This window comes from Theobroma cacao, chromosome 2, assembly GCF_053813885.1.
Source record: "Theobroma cacao isolate CCN51 chromosome 2, ASM5381388v1, whole genome shotgun sequence".
In the NCBI taxonomy this organism is placed as follows: Eukaryota; Viridiplantae; Streptophyta; class Magnoliopsida; order Malvales; family Malvaceae; genus Theobroma; species Theobroma cacao.
The window spans coordinates 99,015-114,881 of record NC_142640.1 but is presented as its reverse complement, the minus strand read 5'-3'; the positions used below and the strand labels follow the sequence as shown (position 1 = coordinate 114,881).

At 33.4% G+C, this 15,867-nt stretch overlaps 1 protein-coding gene and 1 long non-coding RNA gene across 4 annotated transcripts; both read right to left on the bottom strand.

Moving 5' to 3' along the window:
* Window positions 1-7,193: 7,193 nt before the first annotated feature.
* CEST (death domain associated protein) lies at window positions 7,194-10,098 on the bottom strand. Of its 3 annotated transcripts, none has more exons than XM_007040917.3 (6): window positions 9,682-10,098; window positions 9,507-9,551; window positions 9,317-9,430; window positions 9,019-9,099; window positions 8,299-8,463; window positions 7,194-7,350 (listed from the first exon to the last, which is right to left on the bottom strand). In XM_007040917.3, exons 1-6 carry the CDS (start codon window positions 9,982-9,984, stop codon window positions 7,261-7,263), a joined length of 798 nt encoding a protein of 265 aa, XP_007040979.3. In that variant the 5' UTR covers window positions 9,985-10,098; the 3' UTR covers window positions 7,194-7,260. The 3 variants fall into 3 exon arrangements, with proteins under 3 accessions (XP_007040979.3, XP_088660192.1, XP_088660191.1); XM_088804066.1 differs by having other exon boundaries at window positions 7,194-7,366; window positions 8,314-8,463; XM_088804065.1 differs by lacking the exon at window positions 7,194-7,350 and having other exon boundaries at window positions 8,057-8,463.
* Window positions 10,099-11,183: 1,085 nt separating this feature from the next.
* On the bottom strand, window positions 11,184-13,128 carry LOC18606980 (uncharacterized). The gene is made up of 2 exons (XR_001926417.2): window positions 12,900-13,128; window positions 11,184-11,779 (listed from the first exon to the last, which is right to left on the bottom strand). It is a non-coding gene; the product is annotated as an uncharacterized LOC18606980 (long non-coding RNA).
* Window positions 13,129-15,867: the final 2,739 nt, after the last annotated feature.

Here is a 15,867-nt window from a genome sequence, read left to right as displayed (position 1 = left end):
CTACTGTTTTAGGTAGTGACTAGTGAAAGTAATGAATACTACATATTAAGACTTTAGTCCAAGAAGACCAAGACCCCGAGCTTTCTCAAAACACAAAAAACTAGTACTTATCAGATGGTAGTGTGCGTGCGTGATGGATAAAATGGACTTGAGTCGAGCCGTCTGATTCCCATCCCTCCACTTTGTTAGAACACCAAATTGGAAAATTTAAAAATTAATTTCGAAACGTGTATCAATACCACTATCTTTAAGGTTTTATTTACCTCCACTTGTAGTGTGCAAAAAAATTACCAACGTACAAACCTCAAAGATGCAATGAAGCTCAGTGATTGACGGTGTTTTGCATTGACAAAATCAATCAACTGAGCACTCACTGAAGTATAATAAAATTATCAAACTTCTATAATATTTTTCTATAAGAAAATGGTATAGAAGAAAACTTGAGAAATTTTGAAAAAGGAAGGAAAGTTTTTTGTTTTCTAATATACGTTTTGTTGGATGAAGAAGGTCCTCTTTTATAGGCTTAGATGCTTGTTCCCAACAGACACTGTTTGTGTCTGTTTCAAAGAGTTGCTCCTATTGGTTTTTTCCAACAAACGTGACTCTTTTTCTTATTCTTTTTTTATTCTAATTTTAATTTTCAACGGTCATAATTTTTTTTTCTATTTTGATATGAAATCATATCTTTTATTTGAAAATGTCCAACAATCCCCCACCATTTTCAAATTAATTCAAATTTTCGATAATCTTGGACATCAATTGCATAAATGAAGATGTCTTCCGATTAAACCTTCACTTAATGAAAACATATTAAAGTTAACCGAAATTGCATGGTAGACTATGCTTTGATCTAGCTATTCCATTTGGTTAACTAAACACATCTCACACAACAATTTCAACACCAATAAATGCGTAGTATCTGACAATGCTTTTATGACCATGTGTCTGTATCCTCTTTTCATGAGTGCTATTAAAGCCAAGCTCTTGAACTCATAAAAGTTGCCACACTTCACACTCACATAAGTAGATCCCATGAATGCCCTCGTAACTAAAGCATTCTATCAAATTATGTTATGGGGCTATTAAGATATATAACTCATCATTTCCTTACCATTATGGGTACCTAGCACTTCACTTAGGATGGAATATAATATATTATATTATAGTGCTAGCAGCCACATACAAATGATGTACTTTGTTTCATTGAACTCAAACCTTGACGTTATACCAAGCGTTGAGTCGAGTTTCCACTATGGATGAGTTTCAATTTATGAGCTTGAGCCCTATCCCTTTTGAAGTCTTATTTACAAGATCTCTAGCAAGATTTTTTGTTAAAGGATCCGTCAAGTTTTCACTAGACTTCACCAAAGTTATAGTGATCAATCCATCAGAAACTAATTGTTGAGTATAACTATGTCTTAATCCAATATGTCTAGACTTTTCATTAAACACTTGGCTATATGCTTTTGCTAGAGTTATTTCACTATCACAACGGATAGAAATTGGAGAAATTGACTTAAGCCATAAAGGCACACCATAGAGTAAATTTCTTAGCCATTCAACTTCCTTAGTGGCAGCAGCCAATGCAATAAATTCAGCTGCCATGGTAGAATCAATTATACATGTTTATTTCTTAGACCCCCAAGAAATGACACCCCCACCAAGCATGAAGATCCATCCACTTATGGAAGCATGATCTTCTAAACTTGTAATCCAACTAGCATTCGAATATCCTTCTAGTACTTATGGATATCCATTATAGCAAAGTCCATAATTAATTGATTTATTTAAATATGTTAGTACTCGATTTATGGCTTGCCAATGCAAAGTACCTAGATTATTTGTATATTTACTTAACTTTCCAACAACAAATGCTACATCTGGCCTTGTACATGTCATTGCATACATCAAACAACCAATTACTCTTACATATTGTAATTAATCAATAGCCCTACCATCATTAGGTATTGATTTAGTTTGAGGATCCATGGGTGTAGATGCTGGTATACAATTAGTAAGATTAAACTTTTCAAGCACTTTTTCAATGTAGTGCGATTGAGATAAAGTTATGTTACTTTAATCTTAGAATATTCTAATTCTTAAAATGACATCTGCTACACCCATATCTTTCATTGCAAAGTTATTTGACAAAAACTTCATTGTCTCTTTAACTTGTTCCAAATCTGTACAAAAAATTAGCATATCATCCACATATAAGCAAATTATAACACCTTTACTATTTTGGAATTTGCTATATTTGCACTTGTTAGATTCATTTATGTTGTAGCCATTAGCTAAAATAATTTCATCAAATTTTTTATGCCATTGTTTTAATGCTTGTTTAAGCCCATACAATGATTTGACAAGTTTACAAACTTTATGCTCTTATCCTGAAACAACAAACCCTTCTGATTGTTCCATGTAGACTTTCTCTTCTAATTCACCATTTAAAAATACTATTTTGACATCTATTTGGTGAATTACCAACTTATAAATTGATGTAAGGGAGATTAGAAGTCTAATTGTAGCAATTCTTGCTACTGGAGCATAAGTAGCAAAGTAGTCAATCCCTTACTTTTGCGTAAAACCTTTGGCTACTAATCTTGCTTTGAACTTAGACTTGGCAATTTTGAACATGACACGTTAACACGACACGAGAAGACACGGGTTATATAAGTTTTGGGTTTAGTCTTAACATGTTTCGTATCTAATCGTGTCTGACATGTTAAGACATGAAAATTTTCGTGTCTTAACGTGTCAGATACAACAAATACGTTTACTTAATCACGTTATCATGTTTAATCGTGTTATCGTATTTAAATGTGTATATGTAACATGTTTATTAACCTATTAAAAATTAATAGTTAAAAACTATTTTAACCTTATGTAAATAATTTTAAATAATTATTTTAATAAGTTATTTTAATTTTATAAAGGGTATAATGTAATTATATATGCTCAATCCTAATTTTTAACTTTTGGTGATTATTTGATGTTATTATTATTTTTGTTTTGTTATAATTATTTTTATAATTATAGATTTTAAATTTAAATAATAAAATTATATTTAATTATAAATATTTTTATTTAATCGTATTAAGCGTGTTAAACGTGTTATTAATTGTGTCGTGTCATATATTGACACGTTTAATAAATGTGTTAATTGTGTCGTGTCATGTTATACGTGTATTAAATATATACGTGTACATGTTTTAAATTTAAGACACGAATATTAAACGTGTCATGTTTGTGTTTAGCCTTAACGTGTTTCGTGTCTGACACGTTTACCACACGTTAACACGAATTGCCAAGTCTATATGAACTTATCTATGATTCCATCTACTTTAATTTTCTTTTTGAAAATCCATTTACAACCTATTGGTTTGGAACTTGGTGGAAGATCAACTAAAATCCAAGTATTATTTCCCATTATTGAGCCCATCTCATCATTGATTGCTTCCTTCCAAAATGCAGAATCTTGAGATTTCATTGCCTTGTCATATGTAATAGGGTCCGATTCTAAATTAAAACAATAAAGAATCTTATTGTCAATATTTTCTCCTGTTTTTTCTACAAGGAACATATAAAAGTCTGGACCAAAATCTTTTACCTTTCTAGCCCTTTTGCTTTTCCTTATTTCTAGTCTAGATTCATCATTATTTTCATTTTGTTCCAATGGAATGACATTTGATTGAATTGATTGTAGTGGCTGTAGTTATCTTAAAACAGATTTGAATCTATTTTTATAAAATATTGCATCTCTTGATTCAATAACAGTATTGACTGAAATTGAATCATTTGGTTCAATTTCCATGAACCTATATGCTTTACTATGTTATGCATATCCTATGAATATATATTCTATTCCTCTTTCACCCAATTTCTTTCTTTTGGGTTTCGAAACTTTAACTACAGCTTTATATCCCCAAACCTTCATGTAATTAAGGTTTTGTTTTTTTTTTCTTCTATTCCTCATATGGGGTCATTTTAGTTTTCTTTTTAGGAACTTTATTTAATATGTGACAAGCTGTTAACAAAGTTTCTCCCCAAAACCCTTTTCCAAGACCTGAATATGATAACATAGCATTTACCGTTTCGGTCAAGACCCTATTCTTCATTTTTGCTACACCATTATGTTGTAGTGTGTAAGGTGCTGAAATATGATGGATTATTCTAGTGGAGGCAAAATAACTTGGACTGTAATATTCTCCACCTCTATCCGATTTTAAACACTTGATAAAAGATTCACATTGTAATTCAACTTCTGATTTATAAACCTTAAATTTATCAAGCACTTCATCTTTAGAATGCAACAAATATACATAACAATATCTAAAGAAATCATCAATGAATGTGACAAAATATTTCTTTTCAGCTAATGTAGGTGTACTATGCATATCACTATGTATTAATTCAAATAATTTGGTATTTCTTTTAACTTTAGGAAAAGGATTTCAAGTTATTTTTGTTAACATGCATGTATTGCATTTATCAATATTTGGATTAAATTTTGGAATTAAGTCCATTTTATACATGTCATCCAATCTTCTATAATTTAAATGTCCTAATCTATAATACCATAAATAAGAAGATTCAATCATATAAGTAGAAACAACTGTTTTATTTTTTTATTATTAACAATATTTAATTTGAACATTCCATCACACATGTAACCTTTCCCAACAAAAATTCCCCCATTGGACATAATGAATTTATCTACCTCAAATATAAGCTTGAAACCAAACTTATTGAATAGACTTCCAGACACTAAATTTTTCTAACTTTTGAAACATAGTATATATTTTTCAAAGTTAAAGTTTTTCCATAAGTGAATTCAAGTTCAACAATCCCTTTGCCTTTAATCATTGCTATAAAAGAATTTCTCATGTATAGGAATTTTGCACACTCACTTTAGAACAGCAAACTGGAAAACTTAGAAATGGGCTTCAAGGTTTGTATCAATGCCACTGGCCTTAAGGTTTTATTCGTCCCCACTTGTAGCGTGCAAAAGAGTTACCGGCGTATAAACCTCGAACATACAATGAAGCCTAGTGATTGACGACGTTTTGCATTGACAAAATCAATCCACTGAGCACTCACCGGAGTATAACAAGATTATCAAACTTTTATAATATTTTTTTACAGGAAAATAGTATAGAAGATGACGTCGAGGCGTTGTACAGACACTTGGGCATTGTGAAAGACACCGATCATGGCGAGGTTGAAAACTCCACTAAGGTGAATCACCAATATTGGCAAGGTTGAAAACCTTATTAAAGTGAAAAATAGCCAAAATCCCATTTTGGTTGGCTAGGCCAAAGATACTAAAACCTCTTACTCTTTAGAAAAAGCCTAAACAAATAAGCACTCCTACTTAAGAAAATATTATTTATTAACTCTCAACTCTAAATGTCTTACAACTAAACTTAAGGGTCCTATTTATAGTATTATAAGCTCAAATCCTAATAAAACTCTGCTTTATATTGTCTAATACAATCAAAATAATTAATAAGATATTTAAATAAAATAGGTGTTCTATTGCTAAATAGAACATGACTATCCTAATCAAATACTAATTCTTAAAAGTATTAAAATAAAAATAAGAAAATAATCTTAATCTAAATAAAATAAAAAAAATAAATCCTAAATCAACTAAATTAGCAAAAAACTAAATTTAATAAAATACAATCCTAGACGCTCCTGCGTCAGAAGAAAACTTGAAAAATTTTGAGAAAAGAAATAAAGTTTTTTGCTTTCTGATGTACATTCTGTTGAAAGAAGAGAGTTCTCTTTTATAGGCTTATATGCTTATTTTTAACAGACATTGTTTGTGTCTATTTTAAAGAGTTACTCCTGTTAGTCTTTTTCAACAAACGTGACTCTTTTTTATTTTTTTTATTTTATTTATTTTTATTTCAATAGACATAACCCTTCTTTTAATTTTAATTTTCAACAATCATATTTTTTTTTCTATTTTAATATGAAATTATTTGAAAATGTCCAACACACTTTCACCATTTCCTTGGGCTTTGGCCTGGTTTATCTACTCACAGTCGCTACCCATCAGCTATCTCCAGTTCAGAATACACAAAGGTCATGACAGTATCCTCCCTAGCCTTGCAATAAGCAGGTGCGGCTGGGAAGCATGTATGTACTATGCAATAATGTAGGGGTGATGTAGAAAGCCTAACATGGCAAGATGATTAATGGGATATCCTGCTTGTTGCTCTTGTTGAAGTTGAACCAGTCTTGTATCCTTGACAACATGCAAAAGCCGCGGAAGTAGGTGAATGAGCATCACTCATACTATTTCCTATAAACTTAATGGCAGCTCAAAGTAGAGATTCATGGTTATCTCAATCCTCGTTCTGATGATCTGGCATTTTGGCAGATAAAGCCCGGGATCTGCATTCAAACTTTCCCAGGGAAACCATCCTCCACGTCACATTGTCCATCACCACTGCTGCTTCCTTCCTGGGTCTCACGAGTTTGCCTTACCAAACACTGGCAGAAGAAGGCAAATGCCGCTGCATTTGAACTCACCTTCATTACTGCCCATCTTTTTACCACTTGTGATGACCATCATGGCTAGCATGAGCATTTGAGAAGTAGCCAAAGATCAAATTCATATAGTGGTGCTTGTGCTCTTCACCACTAGATTTACTTCAAGGAAACAGGCTGTTTTCTGGCAGAGTTTGATGATTGTTCTAGAGATGAGTGCTTATGGACTTGATAGTTAATCTGCCTAGAAGATGCTTGATTTTCGTTTTTCCAGCTCTTCCTTGACGGAATTGAGCCATATCTAGGAGAAGAGGTGCATAGTTTTGGATGGCTACATCTTAACTTTGGCTTTGCGGGTAGGTGGAAGAGGGACAGTAGTGTCAACCGCAGGTATAAAATCATCTTGAAGCTAGTTTCTTCAATGTTATTGAATCCACGGATATTTGTTTTTACTTTTGCAGGCCTTCCTTTTTCTCCACGAGGGTAGTTCCATTAACTTAAACTGATGCCAGAACAGAAGTGCAAGCTTAAGTTGATAGAGAGGAATGGCTTTTTCGTGTTTGAGATGTGGCATAAGGTGAACAAAGCCTCATCGCCCCATCCAAAGAGGCTTTGCAATATTCAGTTCTTCCTCAGATGTTCTAGTGGCTGTTGGTGCATCATGTAACAAACTAACAATTCAACATAGGAAATGTAATAAAGTGAACACCATTTAAATAGATGTTATACATTTAAGTTACAAGGCAAGTCCCAAAATATCTACTGGAGAGAATTATAAAATAATATTAACACTACAGATATACCAATGATAAGTGGAAAAGCTGTGACCAAGTACAATGCCCCAAAACCCTGTAAAAGAATCAGCCTCTTAGAAAATGCAGAAAATTTTTTTTGAATTAAATGGCAGATTGACTTATGCATCCATCACAAGAAATACTTTGAGATTCAGACCCTAATTCAAACCAAAAAAAACCGCCCATGGTAACCTCCTTATAAATTAAATATATCAATGCAGAACGAAAAAGAAAAAAAACACTAAAGTAAATACTAAGAAGACAATAATATACAGGTTTTAGAACATATTCTATATGTCCACTGATGCAGGAAGAAAAAATCCACGTCAATGATCTCAGACAATATTGCAGTTTAGCTCTTCCTCCCAACAAATTCTCTTATCTCAATTAAGTCACCTAGGCTTTTTATGCATACCTCACTATGAAAATGATAGTACAACATGCATATCCTAAATGATCCCTTTTATCAGAATAATAGGTCAATTCACAATTAAAAGGAAAAAAAAACAACGTATTTTGCCTGTGAGGTATCAACACCTTTCATGTGGTGCATTGATACCTCGAATGCAATTCAATAAGCAGCATGCAAGCAATTAGCTATTTGCACCCCCAATTGCCTGGGAGAAGAAAACGCTAAAATGCATGCCACATTTACATCAAAATGCACTTTTATGAGCAGTCATATATTGCAAAAGGCAAATTAAGCAGGCATAGCAGTTGTGTAACTCTGAAATGAATCAAATAACCATAAACCCAAGGTGTGGAATTAAATCATCTCAGTCCATTGACCATTTTTATTATAATTTGACTGACTCCCCAAATTCAGTACATCCCAGTCTTAGTGACTTCTAAAGCTGTTATTTAAGCACTAGTGCCTCAATAAGGCAAGCCTCATTGCAAACAGCCAACCTTTCAAAACAGAAAGGCTAAAGAAACTGATAATAGACTCACCAGTAAAGAAAATACTTGTTAGAATATTAAAAACAGAGATAAGAAAACGAACCACTGCAGGCAGCACTTCTGTTTCATCATCAACATCAGCATCTTCGATTTCAGCAGCGGAATCCCAATCAATATTCAGTCTCTTGGCAGCCTCTTTAGGATCAATGCCAGTGTCTGTGGCCTTTGCATATAGGGATTTGCCATGTTTTTTCTTTGGTGCTTCTTCCTATCATTAAAGACAGCAAGCATTCTCAAATTTCAATCTAAAGAAGAATATCTCCTAGAAAAATTGTTTGCACAGCAGAAATGGGACTAATATAAGTAATCTCATTGGGGCATATTGCTTCTGGAAGGTTAAATATCATATAAAAGAATGTGGTCCTGGAACTCGAGAAGCTGAGAACGATCACACAACCACAATGTAGTGGAAGTTGAACCTATAAGAAGATTTCCATCATGAAACGAAGTTCTCCTTCGGTTTCTGAAGATTCCTGATTTAGTGTTAAGAAAAATTGAATCATTTCGAACTACTACTAATAACCATACTGGAATAACCAAAGCCATCCTGCTTAGAAGCTACATAATGAGTTATTTGTATAAAGGTGAAAATAATCCAATTTCACGGGACACAGAAAATATATGAAAGTTGGAGGTGGCTAAAACAACAGAGTATAGATAATATCTGAACTGATTAATAAAAGGAAGTGACCCTGGTCAATATAATCTTCAACTAGAAAACAGAAACTAAGGAGTATGGGTAGACTAAGTAACGAAAATATACCTCTAAATTAGGCCAGTTGATCATTTCCTCAGCTAGTATCCTGAGAGCGACACGATTTGTGGGGATCTTCCCTTCATTGATCTGGTCAAATAGAGCAACAAAAAGCGATTGGAACAGTTTCCTCAGATCAGGTTTTTCACAGAATCTGTTGACAAACTCTTTCTTTACTGTTTGAAAAGGATGGTAATATTTTAAGCACAACTAATGGTGGCGTTATATTGATAAGAGCATGCTACATTTATAGATAGTGCTTGTATATTGTTTACAAATTGAAGGCAGGCGGGGAAAGGGAACTGACTTGTTCCAGGGCGTCAACAAGATCATCCCTGGTAGGGGCATCAGGATCTTCAATGCCGAGCAATCTCCTTCTCTCAACTTCTCTAGGGTCCTCTATCATTACAGTCAGTTTAACCTATATATACAAAAACGAACTAGTAAATAGAAGGAAAGAATAAGAGTAACGAAATTAAATCAGTACCAACACATACCTCGCTGAATAACATGTCCCTGTTTTTGCTGAGAAGTTCCAAAACCTAGTAAGTAGTAATAAACAGAATGATTAAAGTGATATATTAACAGGGAGTGCAATTCTACTATACTAGTAATATTGAGAAATTTGAACAAATAAAACAAAACATCATCGAAGGAATGGAATTGTCTTACTCTTTGGATTTGGCGAACGCATTGAAGGTCCTCCTCTTCTTCCTGTTGGGTAGTTGCAGATGATGAAGCAACATCATCTTCATCAACGCGCACTTGTTGCGTGTCTTCTTTACCGACCCCGACAACAACCACAGTTCCAACTCCATTCCTCCTCCTCCTTGGGAGACTCATCAAACTGCAAACTTGGTTCAAGTTGAGATTCACAGCGAATGGTTTGCATGTGGATAAGGTTCTAGGTGCAGGCGGAGATGAAGATGAAGAAGTCGATGCAAATGGCACTTGGGATGCTTGCAAGGTCCCCATCTACCTCAACCACTAGTTAATGTTCTTCCAGTGGCACTTGGCACTCGACAGCCACTAACAAATTTCACTTTTTTTCTCCTCTGGGCTCTGGGATTCTGATTAGTTTTCCTCTGAGCCTGGCTGCTGGTGCGTAGCAGCGGTATCAAGCTATTAGAGCCTTGCGAGCTGGGCCTTGACCCCTTGGCCTTATGGTCTCAAACAATAGGCTCAAATGAAATTAGCATCCTGAACTCAGCCCACTCACTCTCTCACTTTTAAGTTATGGGCTTTTAGCATCGGCTTTGAAATTCTCATTCGGAAGTCAAATCCACACCAACTCACCAATGAGTGTTTTCTGTTGGGATGTAGTTGTCGACCCTGGCTGAGGGTGCCCAACACTTGATTGTCATTCCTTTGGCAACACATCAAGCATGCCAATTTAAATGCATTTATATATATATATATATATATATATATATATATATATATATTAGTACAGGGTGTGGTTGCAACTACATACATGTTTTCAAGGCTTACAACGTATCTGTCCTTAAATGAAAATTAATTAAACCATATGTATAAATGAAGCTTCAAGCATCCAAATTATGTAGTTTTGATTATATTCTTATTGGTATTCACTATATTTATAGATTATAATAATTAAATCTAATCTTTTCTCTAGATGATTTTAAGGATGAGCTCTCTAACATTAACATAATACATTCAAGATTTTATTCTTAAAATAATTTTTTTCAAATATATATATAACTGATCTTTCTCTAATTATCACTGGATTAATAATTCGTAAAGATATTCATTATTAATTAATAGATTTTAGTCTTTCCCTACCTTAATTAGCATGATTAATTAATGTCATTTTCAAATTGACCCTGCTAGCTAGCACTTGAGTTGAGCAGTCAATTTATAATAGATTTCTGCTTGACTTGGGAAGCCTTGAAGATAAACTCACCTTTCTCATAATTAAAAAAAATAAAAAATACCCTCATGCACCCTTTGATCTTCAATTAATCATTCATTCCCGATAGTGAAAAGGAAAGAGTAATCATGAATTAATATAAACATATGCGATCTACGTATGTGCCACTATCTAAAAGATAGAAAGATAGATATATAATTATTTAATTAGCTATATATGATAAATATGTAATTAATTTGAATATATATATATAAAAACATGCAAGCATCAAAAAGAGAAGGGATGAAAATCCAGTGCTGGATAGATTCCGGTTAGTACAGGAGGTGTACAGAAAAGAAAAATGGACAGAGTCAAAAGAATAATTCCTTGTCGCCATTTCACTAAGCTGGAATCATAACGCTTTTGGCAAAGACATGCAACTCCCAAACTCTTGCCCGGCCCGGGAGGAAAGTGAAAACAAAACAAAAAAAAAAAACCAGCAGGAGAAAATAGGGGGAGCAAAGGGCATGGAAGAATATCTGACAAAAGAAAAGAAGAAACATAGTGGCCTGGCGTTGGGCCTTGGGCACCACAAACACAAAAAGAAGGAGTTGATGTCTGGGGCTTCTCCGGGACGAATTTGATCCATCTCTAGCTGTAATGCCTGCCCTGCCTGCCGTCCTTTTTCTTTTTCTTCACCAATCCCACTTTTATTTATTCATGCAGATGCAATCCTTAACTCTTTTTAATCTTTACAAGTGCGGACAGGACACTAAAGTGAGATCGACCATCTCCCTCCCCAACGTGTCATTTCTCATTTCACCCGCCCTATGCTCCACATTACTGTTTGGGTATCTGCGTACTTTCCTTTCCATCAATAATATCTGCAAATCTCTTCTTCTGAATCACTGATCTTGCGTTAATTATAACCGACCTATATATCGATCTTTTTCTTCACAAGTTATGAAATTATTTTTACTTTTTCAGTTTTTTCTTTTTCTCTCTTTAACATCACTGGATAACTATGATCCAACTCCGAGTTTTCATTTAACTAGCTGGTCACATCCGTATGCTATCACTCTTGTTCTTTAAGTCAAAAGTTCGTACAGCATCTTAGAATATTTTGACACTACATATTTTACAAGGGAAACAAGAAAATATCTTGTCCATGAATTCATTTTGAAGTTACATATTTTGAATTTGCATACTTTATTATTCACTTAAGTAATTGATTTCTTGATGCTAAATTTGACTTATATGTATCTATGTATGATTGGTAACATGTGTATGTATATATACATGCATTACAAAATCCCTACAAAAAAACACCCTAATAGTAAGCCATAAACATACATATATGTACATCCCTACAAGATCCCTAAAAAAGGCCATAAGCATCTAACATGCAACCAACCAAGAAATCTCACCATGGATTTGTGATATATTTAACAAAGTTTGCTTTTGTACTGCCCTTTTTCCTATCATTGGTTTCAACTTTCAACTACTTTAGGGAGATCACGATTATTAAAGTAAATGCAATAGCACACCGCCGTGCTGTTATGCTAAAACATGTGTACAATTTTCAGTGGCAGCCAAGACAACACGACTTGATAAAGAGAAACATATACAAGTAAATAAATTAAACAGTAGGACAAATTAAGTAAATAAATTAAACAGTAGGACAAATTAAGTAAATAACAAGTAAAGCAAAATTAAGAGGGGCCACTTTTTCTAGCAGGATCAGCATGCAGCAGATCCAGAGATAGATCACCAGGCTGTCATCAGCCGCGAATTACATGAAGTTTCTTTAATTTTCAATGTCAATCGATCGTTATTTTCTACTTTTGGCCTTTATGCTGGTAATGGAGAAGAGATTAAGATTAATTACTTCTTAATTAAGAAAGTTGGGTGTATTGATGGATCTTGAATGATGATAAGTATTGACTAGATTAATGGTGTGTGGTGGGATATTGTATATGTTTTTTGATTAAACAAAACAAAAAGGAGGAGGAAGATCTACCTTTTATTCCAGTCTCCATGTATAGCCTTAATTAATTTCTTTCTCTGCAGTGAGCTAGGAGAAGAGAGGGCTGTGGCTGTGGCAGTGGGCAGTGGGTCCTTCGTGGCGTGAGCCGCGAACCACTACTCTTCGCGGAGGGAAGGTGTCAGAAAGCAGCCTATGGAGGGAGTTGCTTTTTCGTGGAAAAAAATAATATGAAATGCCCTAGCTAGTTATAACTTATATATATATATAATAATCATTATCATCATCATTCGTTTAGGTATGGACATAACCACAAGCCCTTCCCTTTCAATAGGTGACAAGCAAGCAGCAATATTTGGAAATTGAAGATGAGAACAAAAGGAAAACCAACTTTTTGCAAGACAGACGACGACAAAATCTTGATGCTTTTATTCTCAAGACAAAATTAATTTTTTTTAATTGGATTATATAATATAATATGTTTTGGACGGTTTTATTTAAATTCCAAAAAATAATATAGTGCTGTAATGTGCATGAGCAGGAGCAGCTGAGCTGCCACCTTAATTACTTCATTTTTAACAGTAGTTTTGGATTTACTCAAAGATTCATTTTAATGATTCAGTCCATTAATTAGGTCGAAAGGTCTGTGGAGGATTGAAAACACGTGTTAGCTATATGTTTATGAGGTTCCTTCTCGGGAATATGGCTCCTCATTCCTTAATCCTTATCAACACCTTTTTCTTCTTTCACTGTTCCAAAAAGCCATGCTTTTATGTACTCTATAATCTCAAGAATATTCTGCCAAATCACTTTAACAGCACTGTAATTATTCTCACTTTTCCGAACTCAAATTGGACTTGTTATTCTATATACAGTTATACTTAATTATTTTAATATTTAAATTCAATTAAAGGGAGAATTGGAACTCATTTCCAACTTCTAAATTTCTATAATTAGTCAGTGTGAGATCAATTAATTTCTTGATAAATATCATACAATAAATATATTTGCTATAATAATATGATAGTTTTGACTTATAATCAACACCTTCACTGTATTGGGATTTTCAATCTTTAAAAAAAAAACGTGATTTTATATATCATTACACCAAATGTTTAATGTGAGCATCTCAATTTTTGAATTACCATAACATACTTGTGAATGATTGTAGATATTGAGTTTAATCTAAAGCTTGTTTATCATGTTCCCACCAACCTTATTGGAAAATGTTTCAATTAAAGTAGCTATTTTGGAGGTATATAGATTTATCCCATAAAGTTTGTGACTAGCATTACTGCTTTGAGCTGCTGAGAAATGTAGGGTGAGATTATAGACAATAGAATAATAAGGGAGAAAAGACAAAAATTTTGAAAAAGAAAATAATGTCCTCTAATTACTCTTGTTTATACAAGGCTTCCAGATTTATAATTTTAGTTCACTGCGTATTACAATAATTACTCTAATTACTCATTTGTTCTCAATAACAAAATGCATGTTATTCCCTTTGTTAAAGAGGGAACCCTCTTTTGTGAAAATTATAAAATTATCTCTAAAGAGTTATCTAAAATCTTACCCAATCAATAGAACAAAAAAATAAAAAAAAAATCAAACATCCCCATAAGATCACAAGAATTTATGTGGTTCAGTCTTTTGATGACTTACATCTACGGACACAACAACAGAAAACTATCCACTAAGAGAAAAATTAGAAGATTACAAGAATTAGAATATGTTATAGGGCCAAATACAATAATCTTATCTTAATATAATTAGAATATGTTATCCTAGTCTAACTAGATTTAAAGACTATCTCAATATGGTATACTAGTTTAATTAGAATTAAACTATCATATTTAAATAATGATTCAAGCTATCTAAACAAATCTCCACCTTAGGCTTGAATTTACCAAGCTCCACCTTACGAACCAATCTCTGTCGACACTGTTAATGCCCCAAAGGGCCTCAAGCATTATGAACATCAATCAAGTCCAAGCAATCCTTAAACTTTATCCTAGACATTGTCTTAGTCAACAAATTTACTTGATTTTCAATTGTAGCTATTTTCTTCACTACAATCTCACATCTAAAAACAATCTCTTGAACAAAGTTACACTTGACTTGGATGTGTTTCATTTTCTCATGAAACATTTGATTTTTAGTCAAATATATGGCATTTTGACTGTCACAAAACACAAGTATATATGCTTGTCCAAAACCAAGATCACTAACCAAGCCTTGAAGCCACAAAGCCTTTCTCGTTGCCTCTGCCACAACCATATATTTCGCTTCAGTTGTAGACAATGCAACAGTTTGAAGAATGTTTTTCCAATTGACTGTAAACCTTGAGAGAATAAACACATACCTCGTTTGAGATATTCTACTATCTAGATCACTAGCAAAATCTAAATTGGAGAAGCCAACCACATTACAACTAGTATTTGCATCTCCTTCACATACTAAGTCAATATCAATAATACCTTTAGGTGGTTTCTGAATCTCCAATGTGTTGATCCTAATGTAGAGACTCAATCTTTTTAGAAAACTAGACACATGTAATTGCCTCACGACAAAAATAAAACTTATCAATCTCTACTTCCACAAATAAAGCATAAAAATCAAAATAACCATAAATACAAGTAATCCATTGTTGTTGTATAAGATATACTAATTTTTGTCCCTCTTACGATTCATTTTGGATTTCACTACCATCTCGCATTGTCCCAGGAACATTGATTTCAAGCTGCATTTGCTTGCTAACTTCTTGGTTTGATGTGATTGCAATTCTAGACTTTATCTCATAAAGTAATGCAGACTCGTCAATAGTAACATCCTAACTTACCATAAACTTTGGGGACTTACAATCAGTACACAATAATTAATAACCTTTTACCTGATATGCATAGCCTAGGAATATGCACTTCTTCATCCTCGACTCAAGTTTACCATAATTTACATGAACAAAAATAGGACAACCAAATGCTCTTAATATAAAGTAATCAACGGG

Bases quoted from the DNA above. Each gene is read 5' to 3' on its own strand.
- CEST (XM_088804065.1), bottom strand. From the start codon at position 9,984: ATGGGGACCTTGCAAGCATCCCAAGTGCCATTTGCATCGACTTCTTCA. The intron at 9,552-9,681 runs GTAAGACAATTC...ACTACTTACTAG, and splicing joins GCGTTCGCCAAATCCAAAGA to GTTTTGGAACTTCTCAGCAA. The intron at 9,431-9,506 runs GTATGTGTTGGT...TTGTATATATAG, and splicing joins GGGACATGTTATTCAGCGAG to GTTAAACTGACTGTAATGAT.